This window comes from Netta rufina (assembly GCF_964035555.1).
Source record: "Netta rufina genome assembly, chromosome: 22".
NCBI classification, from domain to species: domain Eukaryota; kingdom Metazoa; phylum Chordata; class Aves; order Anseriformes; family Anatidae; genus Netta; species Netta rufina.
In genome coordinates, this window is record NC_140146.1 from 5,482,775 (window position 1) to 5,503,720 (window position 20,946).

The 20,946-nt window shown below is 46.4% G+C and overlaps 1 protein-coding gene across 3 annotated transcripts in view; it reads right to left on the reverse strand.

Annotated features, from left to right (window-relative positions):
* Positions 1 to 16,655, reverse strand: part of MIB2 (MIB E3 ubiquitin protein ligase 2) — a 40,436-nt gene extending 23,781 nt beyond the window's left edge. For all 3 annotated transcript variants that reach the window (XM_084300121.1, XM_084300120.1, XM_084300119.1), the window contains exons 1-4: positions 16,583 to 16,655; positions 16,227 to 16,357; positions 4,044 to 4,391; positions 2,877 to 3,048 (exon numbers count right to left, since the gene is read on the reverse strand). In XM_084300121.1, coding sequence (XP_084156247.1) covers positions 2,877 to 3,048; positions 4,044 to 4,290 — 419 coding nt within the window. In that variant the 5' untranslated portion in view covers positions 4,291 to 4,391; positions 16,227 to 16,357; positions 16,583 to 16,655. The remainder of the gene's footprint in view (positions 1 to 2,876; positions 3,049 to 4,043; positions 4,392 to 16,226; positions 16,358 to 16,582) is intronic.
* Between the last annotated feature and the right edge of the window lie 4,291 nt (positions 16,656 to 20,946).

Genomic DNA, 20,946 nt, shown 5'->3' on the forward strand with positions numbered 1-20,946 from the left:
GGAACAACAAAGAAAAAGGCCATCGGACTCACATCCAGACACCAGAAGCTGGCAAAGCTGCTTGCAAAGTCACAGCACCCGAGGCAGAGACAACTGGCACCTCCTCTACCGGCTGCAGGAGACTGCCAGGACAAAACCTGGGAAGCTTTGCTTTGCTTTGCTGCTTACAGACACTGATTTATCTTCCAGTTACTGAGCAAATGGATACTCGATTATGAAAAACATAGTTCTTCGGTGAAATTGAGCTGTCCAACCTTTTAAACCAAGGATAAAAGCCTCTTTCAAAATTAACAGCCATAAAATTCAAACCAAAGAAGACCAATAAACAATGTCAGCAGCTGGCAGATGCCAGGAAGAGATGAGTTCACATGGCAAAATATACAAAATCCGTACTTCCTGCCAGCAGCAGGTCAAACCAGGTCATTTAAGACCTGAAATAGCTTTCAGGTAAAAGTGTCTTCAAAGCCTCTTTAGGAAACTGTTTGGGAATGCTCTGCCGTGTCTGCCTGGCCTTAAGGTCTCTCAAAATCCTCAGATTAGCGAGCTGCTAGAAACATTTACTCGTTGGCCTTGCCCAGGTTTAGCGGCACAGGTGTCATGCGGTGGTTCTGGCAACAACAATGCAGGTGGCAGCACTTTGCTGCACAAGGACATCGCAAGTTGTCCTCCCCTCAGCTTCCTACAGTGAAGGAGCAGCAGTGGCAGCAGTCCTGGAGGCACAGCGATCATCCACCCTGTCACAACAGGCTGAGAGCACGGGGAAGCTGCCAAGCCCCAGCTCCTGATCTTTGGTTAAAGGAGAGCTGATGGAAAGCTCCCAAACACAGCTGCGTTGCGCAGGGCTCGCACTGATGGTCTTGAAAGAAAAGAGTTGCTGTGCTTGAGGCTGTCCATTTCCCATCTGAATAACCAAATACCCCAGCCATTCCTGCCAGAGAAAGGAGGGGAGAGAAACCTGATCTCCAAAGGAGCCTACTTCTGTATTTTACAGGCACTCAAACAACAGCAGGTAACAGCAAAACCCCGAGAAAACCCAAATCCACACAGCAGTTCCCATGTTTTTAAATGCACTGCTTTCTTTTCCTTTTAGTCTTTGGTGAACTGCCAAAGGTTTTCTCTTCTACTTTATTGAGCACAAAAAATGAGATGAATGATCCAAGCAGTTGTCTTTTCACAACACCAGGGCTCCAGTGATTCATAAGCAAGCAATTCCCGTTCTTCGAAACGGATGCTGCATTGCCTAAGGCGGTGTTGTATTTGCAGCTCAGACCTCAGTTATCCCAAAGAAATCCTCTCCATGGTGCTGTTCAGAGGTGATCTGCCCCATCCCCAGCTGCTGCCATATTTCACTTTTTTTTTTTTTTAATTAGAAAGTTCCATTCTTAATGCAACCACAGGATAGACTGAGAAATCACAGGATTTTGTCTGCATTACAGCAAAAGTGTCCTGACTTCTTCCTGCTCCTGCACATCTGTTCCTGCACTCCCACATCTGGCAGGCTCACAGTGTCCCCCACTCTTTTTTTTCTTTTTTTTTTTTTTAGCTGCCTAGTATTAGGAAGACCATTACTTCTGCTACCATACAGTGATGTAAATCAGATTCCCACTGCTATAACAAAAGGCTCAATATCACAGACTCTGCCCTATGTCTAGACTTCCTTTTATGAACTAATAAAAGCCTATTTATATCACATCTCTAACCGCTGGGTGGTACAAACCTGCAGAAAAAGGAAAGGAATTTTAGGAAAAAAAAAGCAAGCCGAATAAACCAAACGGGCACAAAGAGGCAACATCATCAGACATCAAGTTCTGCTCTAGAGGAAAGCTGCATCCAGAGACCCCAGCAGAGCTCAGAGGTTTCTCAGGCAATGTTCCAGAGCGGTGCTGCAGTGGACTGGCAAAGTCAAACAAGTCACAGAGGACAACTCTAGGTCTGGCAAGTTTACCAGCAGCCTTCCGTGCTCTCTTCTCACTGATGGCAAGCACTCTATTGCCTAATTCAAGAGGTCTGTGGAGAAAACTGCCTGGCAATTTCCCTCCCAGTAGAAAAAATAGCATTCTGGGGTGTTCCTGATAAGGGTCCACAAGGATGACAGAGCAGCCCAAGCACCAGCTGGCCCAAAGCAGCAGCACCCCGTAGAAGCCTTATGGCAAACTTGGACAGCTCTGCAACAGTGCAGCCTCGTGTGATAGCTGCTGTCTAGTTTTTTTTTCTTCTTCCTTTGAACGTTAGGAAGATTATCTACCTTAGCAGCAGGCAAGCAGGTGCCCCTGAATAACTGTCTAGAGCTAACTATAATGCTGAGAGTAAAAATATAGGTGTATTTATACTTCCACTAAATACACACAGCCATATATACATTCACACACAGTGGAAATCATGACGCTCGTTTCACAATAGGATCTGTCTGGATTGTCGTATTAACACAAGCTCAAGAAACATCCTAATCTGGTGGATAAACACGAGCCTTAAAGCTCAGAGACGATCCCTTTGGACAGCAGCAGCTACCCCTTGCTAGCACTCAGAATTCTGGCTCAACGATACTGTGAAGACTATGGTAATAACTCCAGAGCTTCCCATATGGGAGGAAAAACAGCTGCAGATCAGACAGAGTTGTCCATGGAATTATGTTGCTAAAGACAGATGCTACAGTGATATTTTCAAGGCAAAAAAAAGAAAATCAGTGACAAACGCAAGAGCTGATTTCCTGTAACATTCTAGGATTACAGAATTCATCTTCATGCCCACCTCAGGAGGCACAACCGAAACTAGTGCTGACAATTTTTCATGCACACCACTTCAGAGACCACTGCTACAGAAGGGCAGTTTACAAATCTCAACACATTTCACTGGACTCCCCCTGTAGCTCCACTTACGGTTGTGAGTGTGCTGTCTCGTAGCGCTCAAAGGAGTGGGACAGATCGTGCTTGTTGTTCATGTAACACTGCGTGCACAGGTCGTAGTCGAAGCACATTTTGCACTTCCACCGCATTCCCCGGATGCCGTGCTTCTTGCAACAGTCACAGATGATGTTAGGGTGACGGACACCTAGGAGAACAGAAGGAAAAGAATGTAACATCCACCCCAAATTCAGAGAAACCAGGTTGACAAGGCTGTTAGAATTATATTAGCATGTTTTAAAGGGATAAAACGTCCACGTACTAAAGATGACAGAACATCTAAGCTTAATAAGGGAAAGTCTGCACGGCATTCTAGGACTGAGCAGAGTTGATCTGGCTGCCATCTAAGCAAATCAGAAACCCCATAAATGCCCTGAGGTGGCATTAAGATTGAGCCACCAATCCTTTTGTCTCCACGGATTTGTACGTTAGGACAGGTCCACCCCACTACTACCCCACAGCCCTGAGTTTGGCACTACTTCACGTCTACCTGCTCTCTTCCACCAGAGCAGCAAAATAAGGCTGCTCACACTCAAATTGTTGCATGGGAATGAAACAAAAGCAGGGGATGCTGGAAGAGGATTAGAGCTCATCCAGTGCAATAAACCAGAGCAGATTTTGTATTTGTTTAAAGATCTCTCCAATACATTATCTTTCTCCCAACAACAGATAACTCCTGCCCTTACTCAATCAAGTAAGCACAGCTACAACAAATGAGCTCAATCAGGAAAATTCAACTGTAACAATTTTTGGCTGCTCAGTTTTTCTGATGCTTGACTTTTGAGCTGTTTACTATGCAAAACAAGCAATATAAATTCTACTTAGCTCAAATAACACTTGGGAGCTTGTTCTGCACAAACAATTGACAATGAAGCTCAGTACGTTTCAGATACGAAGCCTAAACAAGGGAACCAGAAGAATTAATATTGATCTAAGAAGACATCTCATTTGTTCTGAATTATCTTGCTCAATTTCAATGCGTTTCCGTGGTCCTGCCATAGAAAAGTAGCACAACTGAACTCAAATATTCATTACAACACAGTTGCAAAAGGCTCAGGTGCCAGTTAGCAGGTGAGGCAGGTTCCACATGCTGAAGATGGCATTACAGCACATCCTTGTGCTTCTTGTCCGTGCCACACTTACCTATTTGTGCGTTATCGTACAGAAGAAGGTCATAAGCTCCTTGAAATCCCGTCCGATAGTTGGTTCTGTTGCCCTGATCCCACTGCACGACCACAGTTTTATCCGGAGTGGTTGGGCTGCCTGTGCGACCGATCTCCACCACGGTCCCAACGTTCCCTTCGCCACTGTCCTGGCTGCCCCACTTCCAGTCCACTCCGCGAACCACCCGCATCCCAACCTGCATGCTGGCATAGGGGTCCGAGTCCATCGCTCTGCACAGCAACCCTCAGAAATCCTTCACGCAGCAGCTCTGGGAGATGGGCGGCAGCAACTCATCCAGCAGCAGCAGCAGCAGCATGTTCAGCACACCTGGGAAGACAACGTGGCATTAAGTGGTGTCACTCCGAACATCACAGCCCTCAGAGCAAGGCGAGCAGATCCCATTTCAGCTCGTGCCCCTGGTGCACAAACTCTTGCTCCGTTAGCAGGGCCAGAAGGTTTTCTAGGTTCCACTTGCCAAATGAAAACAGCTCAAAGCCCACCTTGAGGTACTTATCCCACTCTGCTGTAAACACCATCAAATGAAATGCTGTGTAAAAAGATTACCGAGATGCATCCTGATTACCTTCTATTCAGCTTCAGTCTTGATTGCAGTCCAGCTGCTGTTTTAGAAAATGACAGCTGCCTTTAGCAAGAAATTGGAAGTCCTGCTTCGCCATAGCACTACAGGTGAACTTAACATCAACTCCACAAAGAGTCAAAATGGCAAGAAACATGCTCCCTGCCCCAAACAACCCGGCTACAGACTAGGCCTGACATGCCGAGTAGATAAATCTGTATTTTATTTAAACAGAGCTCTATTTTTGATGAAGACTTCACATACATCTTTTCAAATGATACTGCAGTGCTGTGTTCATCTTGCCCAGAAAGTTTGTGATTGATTTTGAGATACAGGAAGCCTTAAAGATGCAGAGAAAAGCAATATGTAACTGTCTTCCAAAAGCAACAGCATTTTTAAAACAAGAGCCAGTGTTAGAGAAATGTCAACCTTTGTTGCTATTCTAGCTAGAGCAGGAACAGGAAAGGGTGGGCAGCTAATCTGCAGCGAGCACTGCAGGAAAAGCTTGGGATAGCCTCTCCAAGTGTTGCCATGACAATTGGTAAATGAGGTGAACACCACATGGATGCAGCACATCCACAGCTCTGAATTCAATCACAGATTGTCAGTCTGGTTTGTGGATTTAGAGATGTCTTTTTTAGAAGACGACGGAGGAATACAGCTTTTGGTTTTTAGGGCCAAGCTCCTCTCAGAGCTCAGGAAAAATCTACTGTAGCATCCTTTTACCTTTGGGCATCCCTGGGTCTCCACTTCAAGCTCTAACACCCCAAATTTTGTGAAATACTTGGGAAAAAACCCACATGTATCAAAAATGCAGAATGCCAAGGGCCAAACTGTGCAGGTTCCAAAAGCACAGCAAATCTTACCGAGTGCCACGACACACAGCCAGCTCTCACCAGGCTGACAGAGCTGCCACCAAGCTCATAGGATGTGCACCCAGACGTGGCAGCAGGAGCCGCTCTGTGCCGCGCAGCTAACGCTGCCGCCTACCAATAAAGCAACCAAAACCACCCAGGGCTAAAAATAAACTCTTCCCCCAGCCAAACATCCCCTTTTAAATGTATGGAGGAGTAATGTGATGCAAAATGAAGTTTCTAACATGCAGAGAGCCGGATTTCTGTTCAGCTTTAGCATCTCCCCAGCCTCAGGCTTTTTCTGCTGCACATCACTGTCACATCCAAACAGCAAAAGGAAACGTCCTTGTGAACTTTGTGGCATCTTTACTTCTAATCATCCCTAAAAGATGCCTTGGGCAACGCTTTCATTTAGACCTTTGCGGAGGTGGACGCAACATTGCTGAGTTTAAGGTGCACCACTGGTTATTGCTTTTAGGAAATGAAGAGACAGAATATCCTTTTTAAAAAAGCATCGCAAAACCTAAGGAGATTTGCATGATCTGCTCCTCCTCCAGATCAGAGAGAAACGGCAGACTCAGCAGTGCTCGGTTAACGGTTGGGCTTGATGATCTTGAAGGGGTTTTCCAACCTAGATGATTCTGAATAAAATGGATGCCTTACTAGCAGTAACTTTAACCAAGAGCTTTCACTGCTTTAACGAAGTTTTCCACTTTATAGAAAACACTTGGCTGCCTACTGGCAGTTCTGTAATTACAGGCCAGGAATGCAATCTCTGTTGATGCCCCAACTACCAAGCTGCAAGGACAAAAATCCATCCTATCTGTAGCCCGTAAGAAGCTGGATGTGGATGGAAACAGTTTTACTGCTGCCACATGCATCGAGCTTCCCTGGGTTCTGCAGGTTCCCGTTACGAAGGAGCTGCACATGGACTCATCCCGCGGCTCTGTGCTTATGTCCAGGACTCCACCACCCAGGAAAGCTGCTGCAATTTAACTGTACCCTTGTGATGCTGAGTGCTGGTTAATGCTGTTCCGGGCTGCAGTGACCCTCATGTAATCTGCTCGCTGATCTGAAGGCTGACTTCTTAATGCCAATCTTCTCTTTTCACCCAAGAAAGCACCAAAGGCACCGCATTCCACTTAATCTGCAGGGCAGTGCATTGTAACAAGAGGAAAAAGCATTTGAAGTCTTTAGGAGATGAATTACAACACACATGTGGTCTAAATCATGCTAGAGACCAGTATTATTTACTTCCTAAGTGGAAATGTTTCACCCATTGAAACAAATACTCCTGCTCCTCCCTCGAAGCTGTTTGAGTGTAAATGATTCCAGGGAAGGATAGGTGTAGCTGCCAGAAACCGTTTAGAGAAAACAACAGCTTCCCAGAGGAGTTTAAAGAGAGCTCTGAACAAATAATCCATCATAAAACACAAACATGTCTCTGAATCCTGACCTAATGTTCTGACCTCATCTACTGTGACATGGAAAAGCACAGCCCAGGTGTAATCAAACCACTCTTAGGAAATAAAAGTAATATTTAACTGGAACAAAGGGAAAGTGCCTTCAGTCTGCAACGTTTCTCTGCTAACAGTCAAACACCGTGCTGCTGGTAGAGGTGCTCTAGAGGCAGCCCCGCACACGGCTTGTAAGAGGCAAAGGTTGCTGCTCTACTGGATACACGGCAAACAGAACCGAGCGATGGTGTAAGCAGGTTGGCAAAACCCACGCATGCAACGTGGTTATCAGGTTATTTCAACAGCATGGTAAACAGAGGAAGAGGCAGCTGTTTCTTTCCCCCCACTCCTCTTTTTTTTTTTTTTTCCCTTCTCCTTCTGAGATGTATTCTGCAGTTAGAACTGTCTTCTGGGAGGAATTACTTCACCTGAGGGAGCTCTGCCAATCCTAAGGATGCTTCCTTAAGCGCCCTGGGCCATGGCAAATGCTGTTTGTTTTTTTCAGAAGGGTAGCACAAGCTCGCAAAGCTCAGGTTTTGATGCTCCTCTGGAGTCCCTGGCTCCTTAACACCCTCTGGGAGCTCACGTGGAGACGGCTGCAGCAGAACTTTTATTACCGGGCCCTTTCCACAGCAGCTCACACGAGCTGTGGAATTATTTTTAATAACTTCACTCGAGCGTGAAACATCCATCATCCCCAGCCGGTAATTCACAAGCCCCACAAGAAGTCATCACTGCACTAAGCATTTGGGGAAATAACATCATCTCCCGTCTCTTATTGCTGGTTTCTGACTTCTCCTCATTGCACGTCCAATTGCTGACGATCTGCAGCACCCAACACCTACCACAGGGGTCAAGCTGCCTGCTCCTCGTCCTCCTCTTGCTCTTTGGCAGCCTCCCAGGAGCACCAGACTCGCGTGGGCTGCAGTGTGTGTGTCCGGACCCACAGGGCTGCAGGCTGGGGCTCCCCGGCTTCAGGCAGCACGGAGCTCGACACAAACACCCGCACTGGGCACGCAGGCCAGACAGCAGAGGGTGACAGCCTCGTGGTTGTTCCAGGAGGCAAGATTTCTGCCATAAATTCCCACCCAGGGACAGAAAAGACGTAACGCTGCTAGGAGGAGAAAACACGGTGTCCTTTGCCTGCCAAAAGCAGGGAGGACACTCCCTGAAACTACGGGCTTATTTGACACCCGGTGCGTTCACACTGCGCCCACGGCAGCACCACGCAGCCATAAACCCATCCTTCCACACGACCTTTTGCACCGGGTGTACCGAGAAGCAAGCGAGAGAATTAAGCTCTTGCATCCTCAGCACGACTGGGAGGCGGGTAAATAAGCTTCTTTTAATTAGAAGAGGATCTGGGGAGTTTTACATCCTGTTTTCTAAGACCCACCCTCCTGCCCTGAGTTCCCCTCTCATAAAAGAGTGGGTTTGTGCTTTGCTCTTTGATCCTCGGCTCATCTCTCTCAGGGAAGAGAGAAACAGAGCAAGCAGCCAAGGCATTCTTCACTTGACATCTCAAAAATAACCGCAAGCCCATGAGGTCTGTGTCAAGACCAACGCCACTTGCTTTACCCTCTCTTGGTCCCAGCGCAGACTGGGCAAGCACCAGGAGATGTTTACAGGCACACGATGCAGGCAGACAGGAACAGAGCACGTCCCCAGCGCCGCCTGCATCAGCAGAAATCCAGAATAACCTCACTGCAGCACAAGCAAGCGGTCGGCGCGGTGGCGCTCACTCTTCAGGAGACAATTCAGAACCAACCCTCTGAGAGGAGCTGGTTGTGACCTTGCTGGCCTCGTTGGTCATTTCAGCAGGATTCTACCCAAGAACAGAGGTCTGCAGTTCAAGTCGGGGTTCAAAACATTACGATCGATCAGCTACCACTGGTGTAAAGGTTCAAGATTTACTTTTTTATGTCCCCACACTGGTAACAAAGGCCTCTAAACAACTTAAATGTAATGGCTAAATTAAGCCAGCTCCTCCTGGCTTACGAACGGCCATGCCTGTGCAGCTGGTTTTTGGCAGGACTCTTTTCCACACTACTCTTATGCCCTACAGAAGTGGGATTTGACTGAATTTTCCCCCTTTCCTGACACAAGCAGTGTGAAACCAGCGCCAGTTCACTAGCTATCTGCACAAGTAACTATTGTTCCCCACCCCAGTTTCCCTAGCTGCAAACCAGAAATAAACACTTTCCTATTAGAGATCCTTTACTCACAGACAACAACCAGGATCAAATACCTCTGACTAAGGCTCCAAGCTGCTCAGTTACTCATTACCAAAGCGAGCTCTCACGCCAACAAACCCAAATTCAGACCTAGCCTTCGCTTTTCTTCCTCCTCAGCAAGCAGTAAGACCCCAGGACAGCACAACAGCAGAAATAGGTGTGCTCTCCCAGCAGAACCCAGTCTAATTTCTCTCAAGGCTATTCCCACAGCCGAATACACTCACTGTTAAGTGAGAGCAGAGCAGAAAACAGTCCTTTTTGACTTACCACCATACAAAGACCAAAAATCCTTAACTTCTTAGCAGACCTCCTCTAAGCTGCCTGGTAGTGGTGCCTTCTGGCCAGCCTGCTGCTTGTTCCAGCTGTGTTCCTTCACACACAGCACCTAAATAGTTCTGGGCTAAAATTGTAGCACCAACAGGTGTAAAGACATCCTGTCAATCTGAAACGATAGGCAAACCAAGGCTGTATCTCCACACAAGTCTTTCACTAGCATTTTAATGCCTGTTTTAAGAAAAGCCAGACATATAAGCATACCTAAGAGCAATATGGCATTTATCGCAAGTAATCAAAGCAGTATTTTTAAGATGCTCTGAAAAAATCCCTTTCCAATTGGCCCTGTGATGTTGCAGGTACTACTTTCTCTCGTAACGCTTGCAGCTCTAACATACACGTGACTGTCCATTTATGTAGGAGTGCAACAGGCACCTACCTAACCCATAAACTGGCCTCTGAAGGAGTCATTTATGGGCAAAAGTTGGGTTTAGGTTTTGCCTGTATTTGGAATGTATACTACCTTAGATGCCCAGGCTGGCTGTAAAAGAAACAAAAGGCCGCAGAGAAAGCCTCCATCTCTTTTATGCAGACATTTATTATAAAATCAGTTGTGCTAAATTATTTGCTGAAAAAATTGCGTAAAACCCTACCAAATGAGAAAAGTACCTCTAGTATAAGGGCTAATATTAAATTGCAACGCACGATAAAGATTTTGTGCTTTCAATACATCCTTAATGCACAAACACTGGGCTCTAGCACTGCCTCCTAGCACAGCACTGGTGCCAGTCCCGCTCCTTGCTGTGGCAGGGCATGCAGTCAGACCCACGTTGTTGTGTATTGTTCCCCAGATCTCACTCCGCAGCCCATGCTCACACAAAGAGCTGCGCTGTCTGCTCAGGTCTTGTTTATCCGCTCAGGCTGAAGAACAGGGGCTGGGTGGTGGAGTAGAGCAAGCAGGAGCTGCACTGCCACTGCACATGGCGCAGATCGGACCCAAGGGCTGGCAAAGCAAAGCCAAATGCTTCCAAGTCATAAAACAATGTCAGCGATATCAGACCAAGTCCAAAAAAGACAGGGATGGCCCCCAACCCTGACAGCACTGCTCCCTTTAAAACAGCCATCTGGTTCTAACTAAATATAATTAAAAAAAGAAACAATTAAAACCTCAGCAGTATGGTCCTACCTTAATTTTGCCACTAAGGCTAACCTTCTGAACAATGCTCTAGCGTAAACTGGTGGCAGGTACCTTAGTAAAACACAAACAGAACAAGCTATTTTCTGGCCAAAAGCACGTTCCTCTTAGCAGGAACCAACAGCAAGCACCAAGTGTATTACCCCAGCGCTGTTACCTGTTCTGAGGCTCCATCTCCCGTGGCTGACACAAAGAGCACAGAAGATACAGGCTCTTTGCTCCCAGGCCGAGCAGATCTTCTAATGCAGAAGCGTGACACCACCTCAGGCATTATGCCACAAACTTAACCACTGAGAATCAGCCCAAGCCCATGGAATTCCTCCTTATGCCACCGAAAGAATTTGCAGATCCGGAGGGAATCACCCTCTCCTCCCCTGCTAAGCCACAGCGTCTCCCTGCCGCTTTGCTTCGTGGCTCACCGAAGACGGGGATATTTTTTCTCCTGCTGTCAGCATTTCTGCTTCGTCTAAATTTTGCAAAATGGCATCACTGGCACGGAGTGGAAGAGAAGAGCAGATGATGCTTCCGTGGGTTAAATATCAATATCAGATAAATGAAGCCATCCCTACTGACAAACTATTCTCAGCAGAAAGAAAAATTAGAAGCGGGGTAGCTGCCTTTTAAAACCAATCAGCCATGAAAAAGCCTGAATGAGGCTGAACCATACCCCAAATCTCACCTGCTCTCGCAGTATATTGAACTGTATTACATAAACAGAATAAAGCAGGTGATTAATATGCCTTCACTCGGGGATTAACATCTTGTCATTTCAGCCTCACTAATTATTTTGTGTAAGAGCAGGCACACATCCTGAAATACTGGGACAGAGAGCGAGGAAATGCTAAAAATAACGAGCCAGCCGTCATGCTTAAAGCCTGCTTTTCACCTCTACAATCAACACTTGTCCTATACAAATGCCAGCCTATTGATCCGTTTGGTCTACGCTGAATTTTGCATTCAATTTACACTGATTGTATTCTAGCACCGAGTCTTCCTGGTGAGAAGGGAAGGCAATGTTCCCTTCGCAAGTTGGAGGAGCAATACTTTTTGTGGTTATCATCCTGCCTTTCTATTCTTTTGCCTTGATAAAGGATACCGGCCTAAAAGAAGCACCAGACAATTTATTAAGATGTAATAACAGTAGTTACGTGCAAATCCTGCTCAGAAGCTTGCTGCCAGCATTCTGGTTGGTATTTAAAATTCTGATGGTATTTTAAAAAAAACAACCTGCAGGGTTATCTTCTCTTCTCCTTGTTCCAAAAGTTAAATTTCTTGGGTTTAAGTAATTTTTTTTAATGAATCAGCTCAGTGCTGACTAATGGACCAGGCTGATGAAATCCACGGAGTTGCGAGTGGGTCAATATTTGCTTTAGCCCATACAGATGAGAACACAGCCTTCAGGAAACACCACAGGTCAATCAAAAATAAACAGCTGTCACAAGCTTCCCACAACAGACGTCGTGGCGCACCACAGAGAGGTGGAATACCTTTTGCCAAGTCAGAGGCGTTTGAAATTCCTATTTACAAATCACCCGCAGCCAAATCCAACAAAAACTTCAAAAACTTGAAACCCGTGGGATCGCTGTTCATTTGCTCACTGGAGAATTAAGGGTGACGATAAGGGAAAGTTCACACTGGGAATCTGGTGTCTCTCTCTTACTACATCCCCTAAGATAATTGCTCATGAGCCTGATGAAATTTCCTTCTGGCTTTTGATGAACTGTGTTCTCTCCAGGAGGGAGAAAAACACATCAGCTCCAGCCATTTGCTTTAATTGGACCTGACAGTTTGCAGATTGCTGCCTAAAGCCTTGAAAAGCTCAGTAGCTGGGGCTGAGCAGCATCTACTTTTTCCTCAATAGCAGATTTCATAAACCCAAATCCAACTCATCCAGGGAAAAATCTGTTACAGTACAAGCTCAACATCACTATCAGGAATGGCTTAGGTGGAGCTTATTGAGCCCTTTGGCAAAAGGAGGATGAGGCAGCCTCTTGAAAATCCCTTCCAGCCCTATTTTCAATCCCTTCAGCACGCAGTACCACACAGAAACATATTCCAACATCCAGAAGTCTCTCCTGCCTTCAGATTTCAACTGTATTCTTACTTTGACGTTGCTCTGAGCAATATGTAACTGGCCCACAGCTGGTGGTGTTGAGACCCAGCGCAGAGTGAGCAGTGTTTTGGAAAACACACCATTGTGGTTCTGTGACAAGGTTGTTCATAGGTATTTAGGCTCGGGAGCCCTTGGTGGTGACACAACAGGATTACTGACCATCTGAGTTGTGAACCCAACTTTTTCCAACTTCTCAAAGTGAAAAGATGCTGCCTCAGGCTCTGGCATAGAGCAAGCTGCAGCATATAACCCTCTGAATCTCCGATGAGCCTTGATGGCTCATCCTACCAACTTTCAGATTCCCCTTCAGGCTTTTAGAATGGCCAACGCTGCTCTCCTGCTGGTTTCCAGCCTAGAACTCGCCCTTTCTGTGCTCTGAAAGCAAATCAAAAGGTTTAAGTCTAATCTATCCTGACCTGCCTTTGGCTAGAGAGACATCAGCTGCATAGGAGCAGAACAAATTGAGTAGTAAGCTGTTACTTTCCTTCCTTGCACTTAAAGGTTTGAGGGTCAGCACACGCACCAATTCACTTACAAGTCTACATCTTAGAAGTACGGATGTTATCTTTCGGCTTTGGATAGCTTTAAAGCATGCAAGAACACTTCACAGATGGAGAATGGAGCCATGGTTACATATGGAATTGGTGGCAGAGCCAGCAAGAAACTCACATATCCTTGCTCCAAGTTTCCTGGGAAATTCCAAACAAAACTACAGCTCTCATGACAAAGGGAGCAGAAATAGACAACAGACTCCATTTTCTCCATCTTTGCTTAAAGATAGAAAAATATCTGATGTTATCTACCACACAGAGATATAATTTTATCAGTTTATAATTATTCTATGCAGATTTTTTTTTCTTTTTTGCTATTCAGACAACTGAAGTGTTCATTCTGATCTAAGGTCTCTTTGCCTGCTTTTGCACAGATGCACATCTCCCAGGTACCAACCCCAACAGGAGTTGCATCACAGCTCCACGATAAAGGAGATAACTTACAGCAGCCTGTAAGAAAGGCACAGGCTTTTAAATTCAACCACCTGCACACAAAACAAACTGGCTTAAGAGGCTTGTATTCTGACAGCAAAGAACTCCCAAATGACCCACTGATATCATCAGCTCGGTACCTCTGGAGAGAACAGTTCAGTGTTTGCATGCATGCAAAGCCAGATCGTTATTGGATTAAGGCCTGCTGCTTCCAAAGAAAACCACACAGGAGAACCAGGAAGGGGAAGATGACGTTGCCCAGCTCGGGTAGGATAGCGCTGCCTTAGAAAGACATCTCTGTCAAGGAAAGGAGCATCCCACCAAAAACCTTGATGGGGAAATAAAAATAAAAGAAAAACAGAACAAGAGAAAAGGTATTCTTTCTGCTAACAGCTGTTCCAATAACATGACTGCTTGAGGAATGCGATCATCAGGTACTTTGGGAATCAGAGAGGAGCCAGCAACACGATTTGACCTAATCACACTTGAAACAACGGAAGGAGCAAATAAGAGGAAAGCAACACCAACATATCGGAGGGTTTTTGGGGCTCCCCAGTGAGAGTTTCTAGTGAGAACATGCTGCGGGTTATATCGCAATACTCAGGCCCCTCTGTAAATGCCCCTGATAAGCCGTGAATCAGAATCCTTACAAAACAACCAGGATTCTGCTCAGCCTGCTCAACCAGCCTGCTCACCAAGCCCTGCATTCTACTCCTGAGTCCCTGAAATACAGAAGCTCAGAATAAAAGCGCATGATCGGTACTGCTGCAAGTGGCACGGTCACATTCAGTGTGACCCTGAATCCTGCCGGGGCCCGGGAGCGGTTCTGTATCAGAGACGATGAGCAAAACAAACAGATTTAACAGGAACAGGCAGGCAGGGGCAACGTGACCTAGAAGAGACCAGCTATCAGGTTGGAGAAAGTCTTCACCTTCAGCCAAGCCACTGGCAACTTGTCTGTGAGCAACCAATAATAACACCTCACAAAGGCAAGGCAAGAGGTGAGCTTGTTTGGGAGAGTACCGCAGCCTGGAATAGCCCAGAGCGGTCCCAAATAAATGGAAAGGAGACATTTGCAACCACATTTGTGGCACTTCCACAGTTTTTGCAGCTTCTGAGACTTCCATAAAAGTTTTAGCAGAAATACGCTGTGCACGGAATCCCAATTCTTCCAAACAACCCTAGCAGTGCCTTAGTGGCCACTCAAGACCAAAGCTGGAAAACTGTAAGGTTCTTTATATGCTGACCAGGCACAGGACTTCCACAGTCACACGGTTTCAAACGTGCATTCCAGACAGACACCAAAACACAGGAAACTACCCAGCAACATCACAGCGAGCGGAGAATTGAGCCAACACCAATAACATACACTTATGAAAATTATTCTCATAACAGCAGAACAGAGGTGTGCTGTGGAAAGGGATGGGAAACACATTCACTTTGTTGAAGCTTAACATGAGAACTATCATTCACGAAACAGAACCAGTAGTGATGCTTAAATGACCAGAGAACTCTGTTACATGTGTTGCAGGCACGTTTACCAGTCCTACATGAACTCATTACACCTTGTCACCACAGAAATCATAGAATCCTGGAATCATTTAGTTTGGGAAAGACCTCTAAGATGCGAGTCACCTGACGCTTGACCTGCTGCTCTGGTAGTTGTCTGCCTTCAGGAGGCACTTCTTGAAGGGAACCACCACCTGCCCACCAGACATTAGCTGCTCCAGGTACAAAACCAGGCACCCATAAGCCAGAGCAGAAAAGAAAGCTCAGATTAGGCTTTGCTAGCTCTGCCAAGGCTATTGAAGTTTCTTTCTGATTTCCACTACCCATATGACATGTGGCATCACTCCAAACATGAAAATGGGGGTTATTTACAGTAAACGAGTCCCTCATTTACTTCTTACTCAAGTAATTAAATTCCAGAGTTGAGCATCTGCAGGGAAATCGGCCCAAACACACACAGAGCTTCCACTGCAGCTGAACGGCCTTCTCTACATAGAAGTTTTGCCCTTGTTTTTCTTGCTTTTTCAGTTCAAGGAGATAAATCAAATCAAATAAATCAGAGGAAAAAGCAAGTAATCAGAGGGGGGGAAAAAAAAAGCCACACATGTTTCAGTTCCAAGTAATAATTCAGCATAAGGCCTATGCTCCGGTGATACAACAGGAATCCATCCCAGCGTTTCTGTCAGCTCTCACCTCAGCAGGTGAGGGCTTAGCAGCAGTTCCTGCTTCAGGACAGGAACACACCTCCAGAACAGGCACACACCTGTGTTTACACCCACTGATGTATTTACACCCTCTGCTGCAGCTGCTGCCGGCCACCCAGAAGAAAAGAAGCAAAAAAATAAAGCAGGAGCAAGATCCCACTGCGGGCTCAGCCCTTGGTAAACGTGGCAAGGAGGAGAAGCGGCTGCTTAGTGTAAACCCATCCCTTGAGAGGATGGAAATAAAAAGCAGAACAGGCACATACCTGGCGGAGAGCGGAGCGAGCAGAATTCACGCAGCCCTTCGGCAAGCCGCTGTCCTTTCGCCAGAGCCGTGTTTGTCTCCTTCCCTCTTTCATCCTGGGGGCAGGAGCCTGCAAGCTGCCAGCTCTGCGGCCTGAGGGGAGAGCAGAAGACACGAAGCTGCGGCTCCCTCCGGATCCCCCCTGTGAGGCAGGAGCCGAGCACCGGCCGCGGGCCGGGAGTCGCCCCCCACCAGAAGCCTCCCCCGGCGCCCTCAGGGCTCCCTCCCCGCCTCTCCCACCCCTTCCCCGGTCCCCGAGAGCCGCCAAGCCCCGGGGGCTGCCTCGCTGAGGCACCCGAGCCCCCCGCAGCCCCTCACCCCCGGGGAAGCACCCGAGAAGCCGGGCCGCGGCCCCGCCGGCCCCGCGGGTGCTGCAGCAGCGGCGCCGCCCGTCCCCGCCTCCCCTCCCGCCCAGGCCCTCTCGCTTCTCGGTTCATGCCGGGAGGTGTAGTTCCTAGCTCCTCGCCCCGGTGCCTTTCCTTGTTCGGGGGAGCTCTGACTACAAGTCCCGTGAGGCAGCGCCAGCACGGGGGTGAGCGCCATGGGGGCTCCTGTGGTGATGGGGGCAGCGCCCGCGGTGCGCCCCCCGTGCCTCAGGGTCCTCTCACCTCACCTCATGGTCTCCTCACCTCATGGTCTCCTCACCGAGCCCCTGTCCTTGTTGAGTTCTGAGCCTCAGATTCCCTTCATCGTGTCGAGAATAAACGCTGGGGGTCGTCTCTGCCCAAGCAAAACGGCTGTTGAAGTCAGTGGGCTGTTCTGACTGGAAAAATAAAAATAAAAATGCGGTTATAAGGTCGGAGGTGTGTTTGGTAACCGTTTGAGTGTTACGTTTGAGGGTAAGTTAGTCCGCTGTCAGGGAGATTTGGGGGTTCAGCATTGGGCCCAGCAAGGTGCTTGGGTGATCAGGAGGGCTCGGAGAGGCTCAGCTTGCCACCAGGAATGTCAAAGAAAGGCAGCCCAGCTGGGGCCTTGCTGACACTCATAGTCAAAACGGGTAAGTCTAAAAGTACAAGGTATTATTACCGTGTTGATAATTATTTCCTGCTCAGAGAGGCATGAATTTGCATTGCTTTTCTCCACCAACGCTGATAACGTTCTCCTGTGGAGCTGTTGTCCATGCAGCAGAGCCCACTCCATCTCCTCTTCCACTGCTGAGGCCAGACACGTCCAAATTGGGTTGTCAAACTGTCCAGGTCCCTAAAATCCATAAGGTGGGAACAAAAACAGTGGGGAGCAGCGTTGGCTGGAGCCTGTGAAGACTGAAGAGGGTAAAATTATGACACAAAAAGTCACAGTATTCTAGCTGCTACCATAACAAAGACCTGTCCCAAACCAAGCTTTTCACTGCCATTTGATGAAAGCCAAAGATTAGGATTGAGCAGCCAGGTCTCTTGACCTCCTTGTTGTGTAAAAGTGGTGTTGGCCAGACCACTTAATCACATATGTTTGGGTAATCATGAAAATGTAAGTGTGAGAGGGAGTGAATGAAATCTGACAGACTGAGTGCAAGGCTTTAGTTGGACACTTTATAAAATATCACCTTCCCCTTCCAGAGGGTCTTGCACTGATTTTTGTTGTATTATTTTCCTACAGAAAACATGTTCTAACCCTTTTATTTTTTTTTTTCAATGTGACTTTGGTCGTGGTAGAATTGTTTCCATAGGTCTGGCTCTAGCCACATCAATGTCACTAGCATCTCTGCTACAACATGCAATAGATAGTAGTGCTAAGGGAGAGAGAGGGGGAAACATAGCTCTGGATATGGGAGAGAAACCTCTGCTCTTACACGGTCATATCCTGATTTCTCAAATATTTTGCTGGGAATCTCTTTGTGCCCACTGGATGCCGCTGTTACACAGAAATAGTCACAGGCTGCAGGCTTCGGCTCTAGGCACTTTATCTAACAGACATGGAAGGCCACTTCAGGGTCAGCTGATCTCTGTGGATTTAGCTCTATTAATAAGCCTTTCTTACAAAAGAGCTCCTCTTAACATTTTGCAGCTTACTAATATGCACCTGTGAACCTTGGGCCATGTGGGTAAATGCCTCCATGATGGTAGTATCAGCAGCAGAAATCTACAGACGTTCTTTGAAGGTGATTGAACAGAACTTAGAAAAAAAAAGTCTGTTGAAGGGAAAACAGGTTACCAAGAGGTGTCTTCAAGTCATATATAAGATGCTTTGGCCAGAATCTATGTCCTGCAGTGCCTATTTTGAATGCCCAATACAGGAATTTGCATGTGGAAAGCCAGGTTTGGGGAATTCTGTCCTTAAAAGCCTGGAAATGGCAGCTTTCCCTGGCTCACATGTTGCAAGTGTGTGCTGAGGTTATGATTACACCTTGTGACACTGCCTTCAGAAGCAATGATCTGTAGAGAACAGAAAGGATATCTGTGGCTTCTGCTCTGTATTGAAAATTGCAATATTTCAAACTCAGCTGAATCTCAAAACAAGCCAGAAAGTGACCTACATCCAACACCAAGCTTTGGGAATTGACTCTGAGTAAGTTAAATTCCACATCTAGGTCTCTCCTCTGAAGCAAATGAAAGCATAGCCTAATAGAATCCACACCCTAGGGGAATTCCTCTTTATTCCTTGCCAACAACTTTTAGCACTGAAAAAGAGCTATCCTGATTTTTTAACCCACATTTCGTACTGGAAGAAGTATGACTCCAGGTTAATACAGGCCTTAGGGTTTAAATCCTTGAGATTCTAACATCCAAATTGTTTCCTGATGTCTTGAGCCTTGGCCTTTCAGGAGCCAGTCTAAACAACAGGGGATTTAAAATAAGCCAGGAGTCTTTGCAAAGCTAATAGATGTATATGTTAAAAGGACTGTGTCTGTCCTGGGACACCATCTGTATCCAATAAACATAAAGGCAAATAAGGTAACCGATAAATAACAGGCAAAGTGTGAGTCCAGCTTTGTGTGACCTGTGTGGCTGTAAATCTGGTAACTCCTGAATTTGGTGGAGATTTGTCAGTTTTGTACTGGTGTAATTGAAAGCAATGTCGCATAATTGGTCCATGATCACTAAAGAAATCATTCGGGCAAATAAGACTAAGATGGTGATGATTGTTTTTAGTGTTGTGCATCAGGTATTTTAAGAGCTGCTTGGAAAGGTTTCCAGCACTCTGTGGAACTTGTTTGCATTCATTTGTTTACTTTCACCTTCCCTAGACATTATTTTTAATTTCATTGGTTAAGGAGAGGAGATACTTACCTGTGGTTCACACCAAAAATGTTAGTGCTGGGTGTGCTGGACTGTTTTGCTCAAAAATACAGCACAATACCATGAATAACTGGAAACAGTACTGGTAGTTTCTGTTGACAAAGGACATGAAGACTCATCTGTGCCAGATTTTGTGTTGCCGTTACACGGTCATTTTCCCAAATACAAATGAAGTGGAAAATAGAACCAAGAAACACACAGCATTTTAATCCCATATAAACCGAAGACAATGGAGGAAATGTCTTGCCTTCATTGTTTTACAACGAACCAATGGACACAACAGGGTCCTTAAGAAAGTTAGCTCAGCTCCCAGCATCTCACAGAAATTAAAACAGTAGAGCATTCAAAACAAGAAAGAAATCCACAAAAAGATCATGCAGGGATGTCAACAGTGTGAAGGTTGGATAGAAACTGGAATGAGGATCACTGAAGGACAGCTCGTTGGCTAGTCAAACTGTCCTCATCTGAAGAAACAGAGTCGGATTGCTCCTGTTTGCAAGGACAGGCGCTTTTCTTCTGTTAAAAGTTTCCTAGCTTTTAGCTGCTGCTGTCTGTGTCCTCTGAAGTGCTGATAGTGTAGATTGAAGCTCCTCTGGCCTGCTCTGTGACTCAAGAACAGCTCTTGGCTGCAAGTTTTAAACAGAATTATTTTGCTTTAGCTCCCTTTAGCCTGTATTTGGTGGCCTGAAAAAAAGATAAGGGGCTGTCTCACACCACTGAAGAGAAACTTGCTTATCAGCCTTAAGTGACCAGCAAGCAAGACATGGTCACTGCCTCTGGCTTTTGTCTTGCAGAAGAGAAGAAAGTGACTTAGGGGCCATCTCCCTGTGATCCCAGGGTGACACAGTTTTGAGTTTGGAGCATCTCAGCCAGACGACCCACCCAGCTGTTGAGGCGTATAAAAGGGCCAGGCAATAAAGGGGCATCTTGAGAGCATCTAGATTAAACTCAGATCTCTTCTGCTTTTAAAAATATATAGGGAAAGATATAGATAGAATTGGGGTGTAAATAGAACTAAAAGCTACTAAAGGAGCCCTGCTTAATGCTTGTTTGGCTGAAGTTCTCTGGCCATGTGTGCTTGCACAGTCCACTGACTCACTGAGCTGGCAGTCCTTTGCCATCCTGCTTTTTGCAGCCCAGTCGCTGTGATAAAAAGCACCAGAGGCAGCCGGGATCTTCATACATCAAACTGAAATCTCAGGGGGAACTTTAAAACACTTGCTAAGAAATTCTGCAAAGAATATGCTGGATGGAGCCTGCCATCAATAAGGCAAATGGCAAATAAATATAATGGTGTCATGTATTCCTCCTGGGGGCAAAGCTGGGTAATTGTTCTGCCATGGTGTGCGGAGAAGCACTCTTCTCTGCTTCTGAATTTCATCCAGTTCCCTGGAGCCCTATAAAAAAAGCAGTCTCTGCCTCAGTTTCATCTGTAAAACGAGAAGA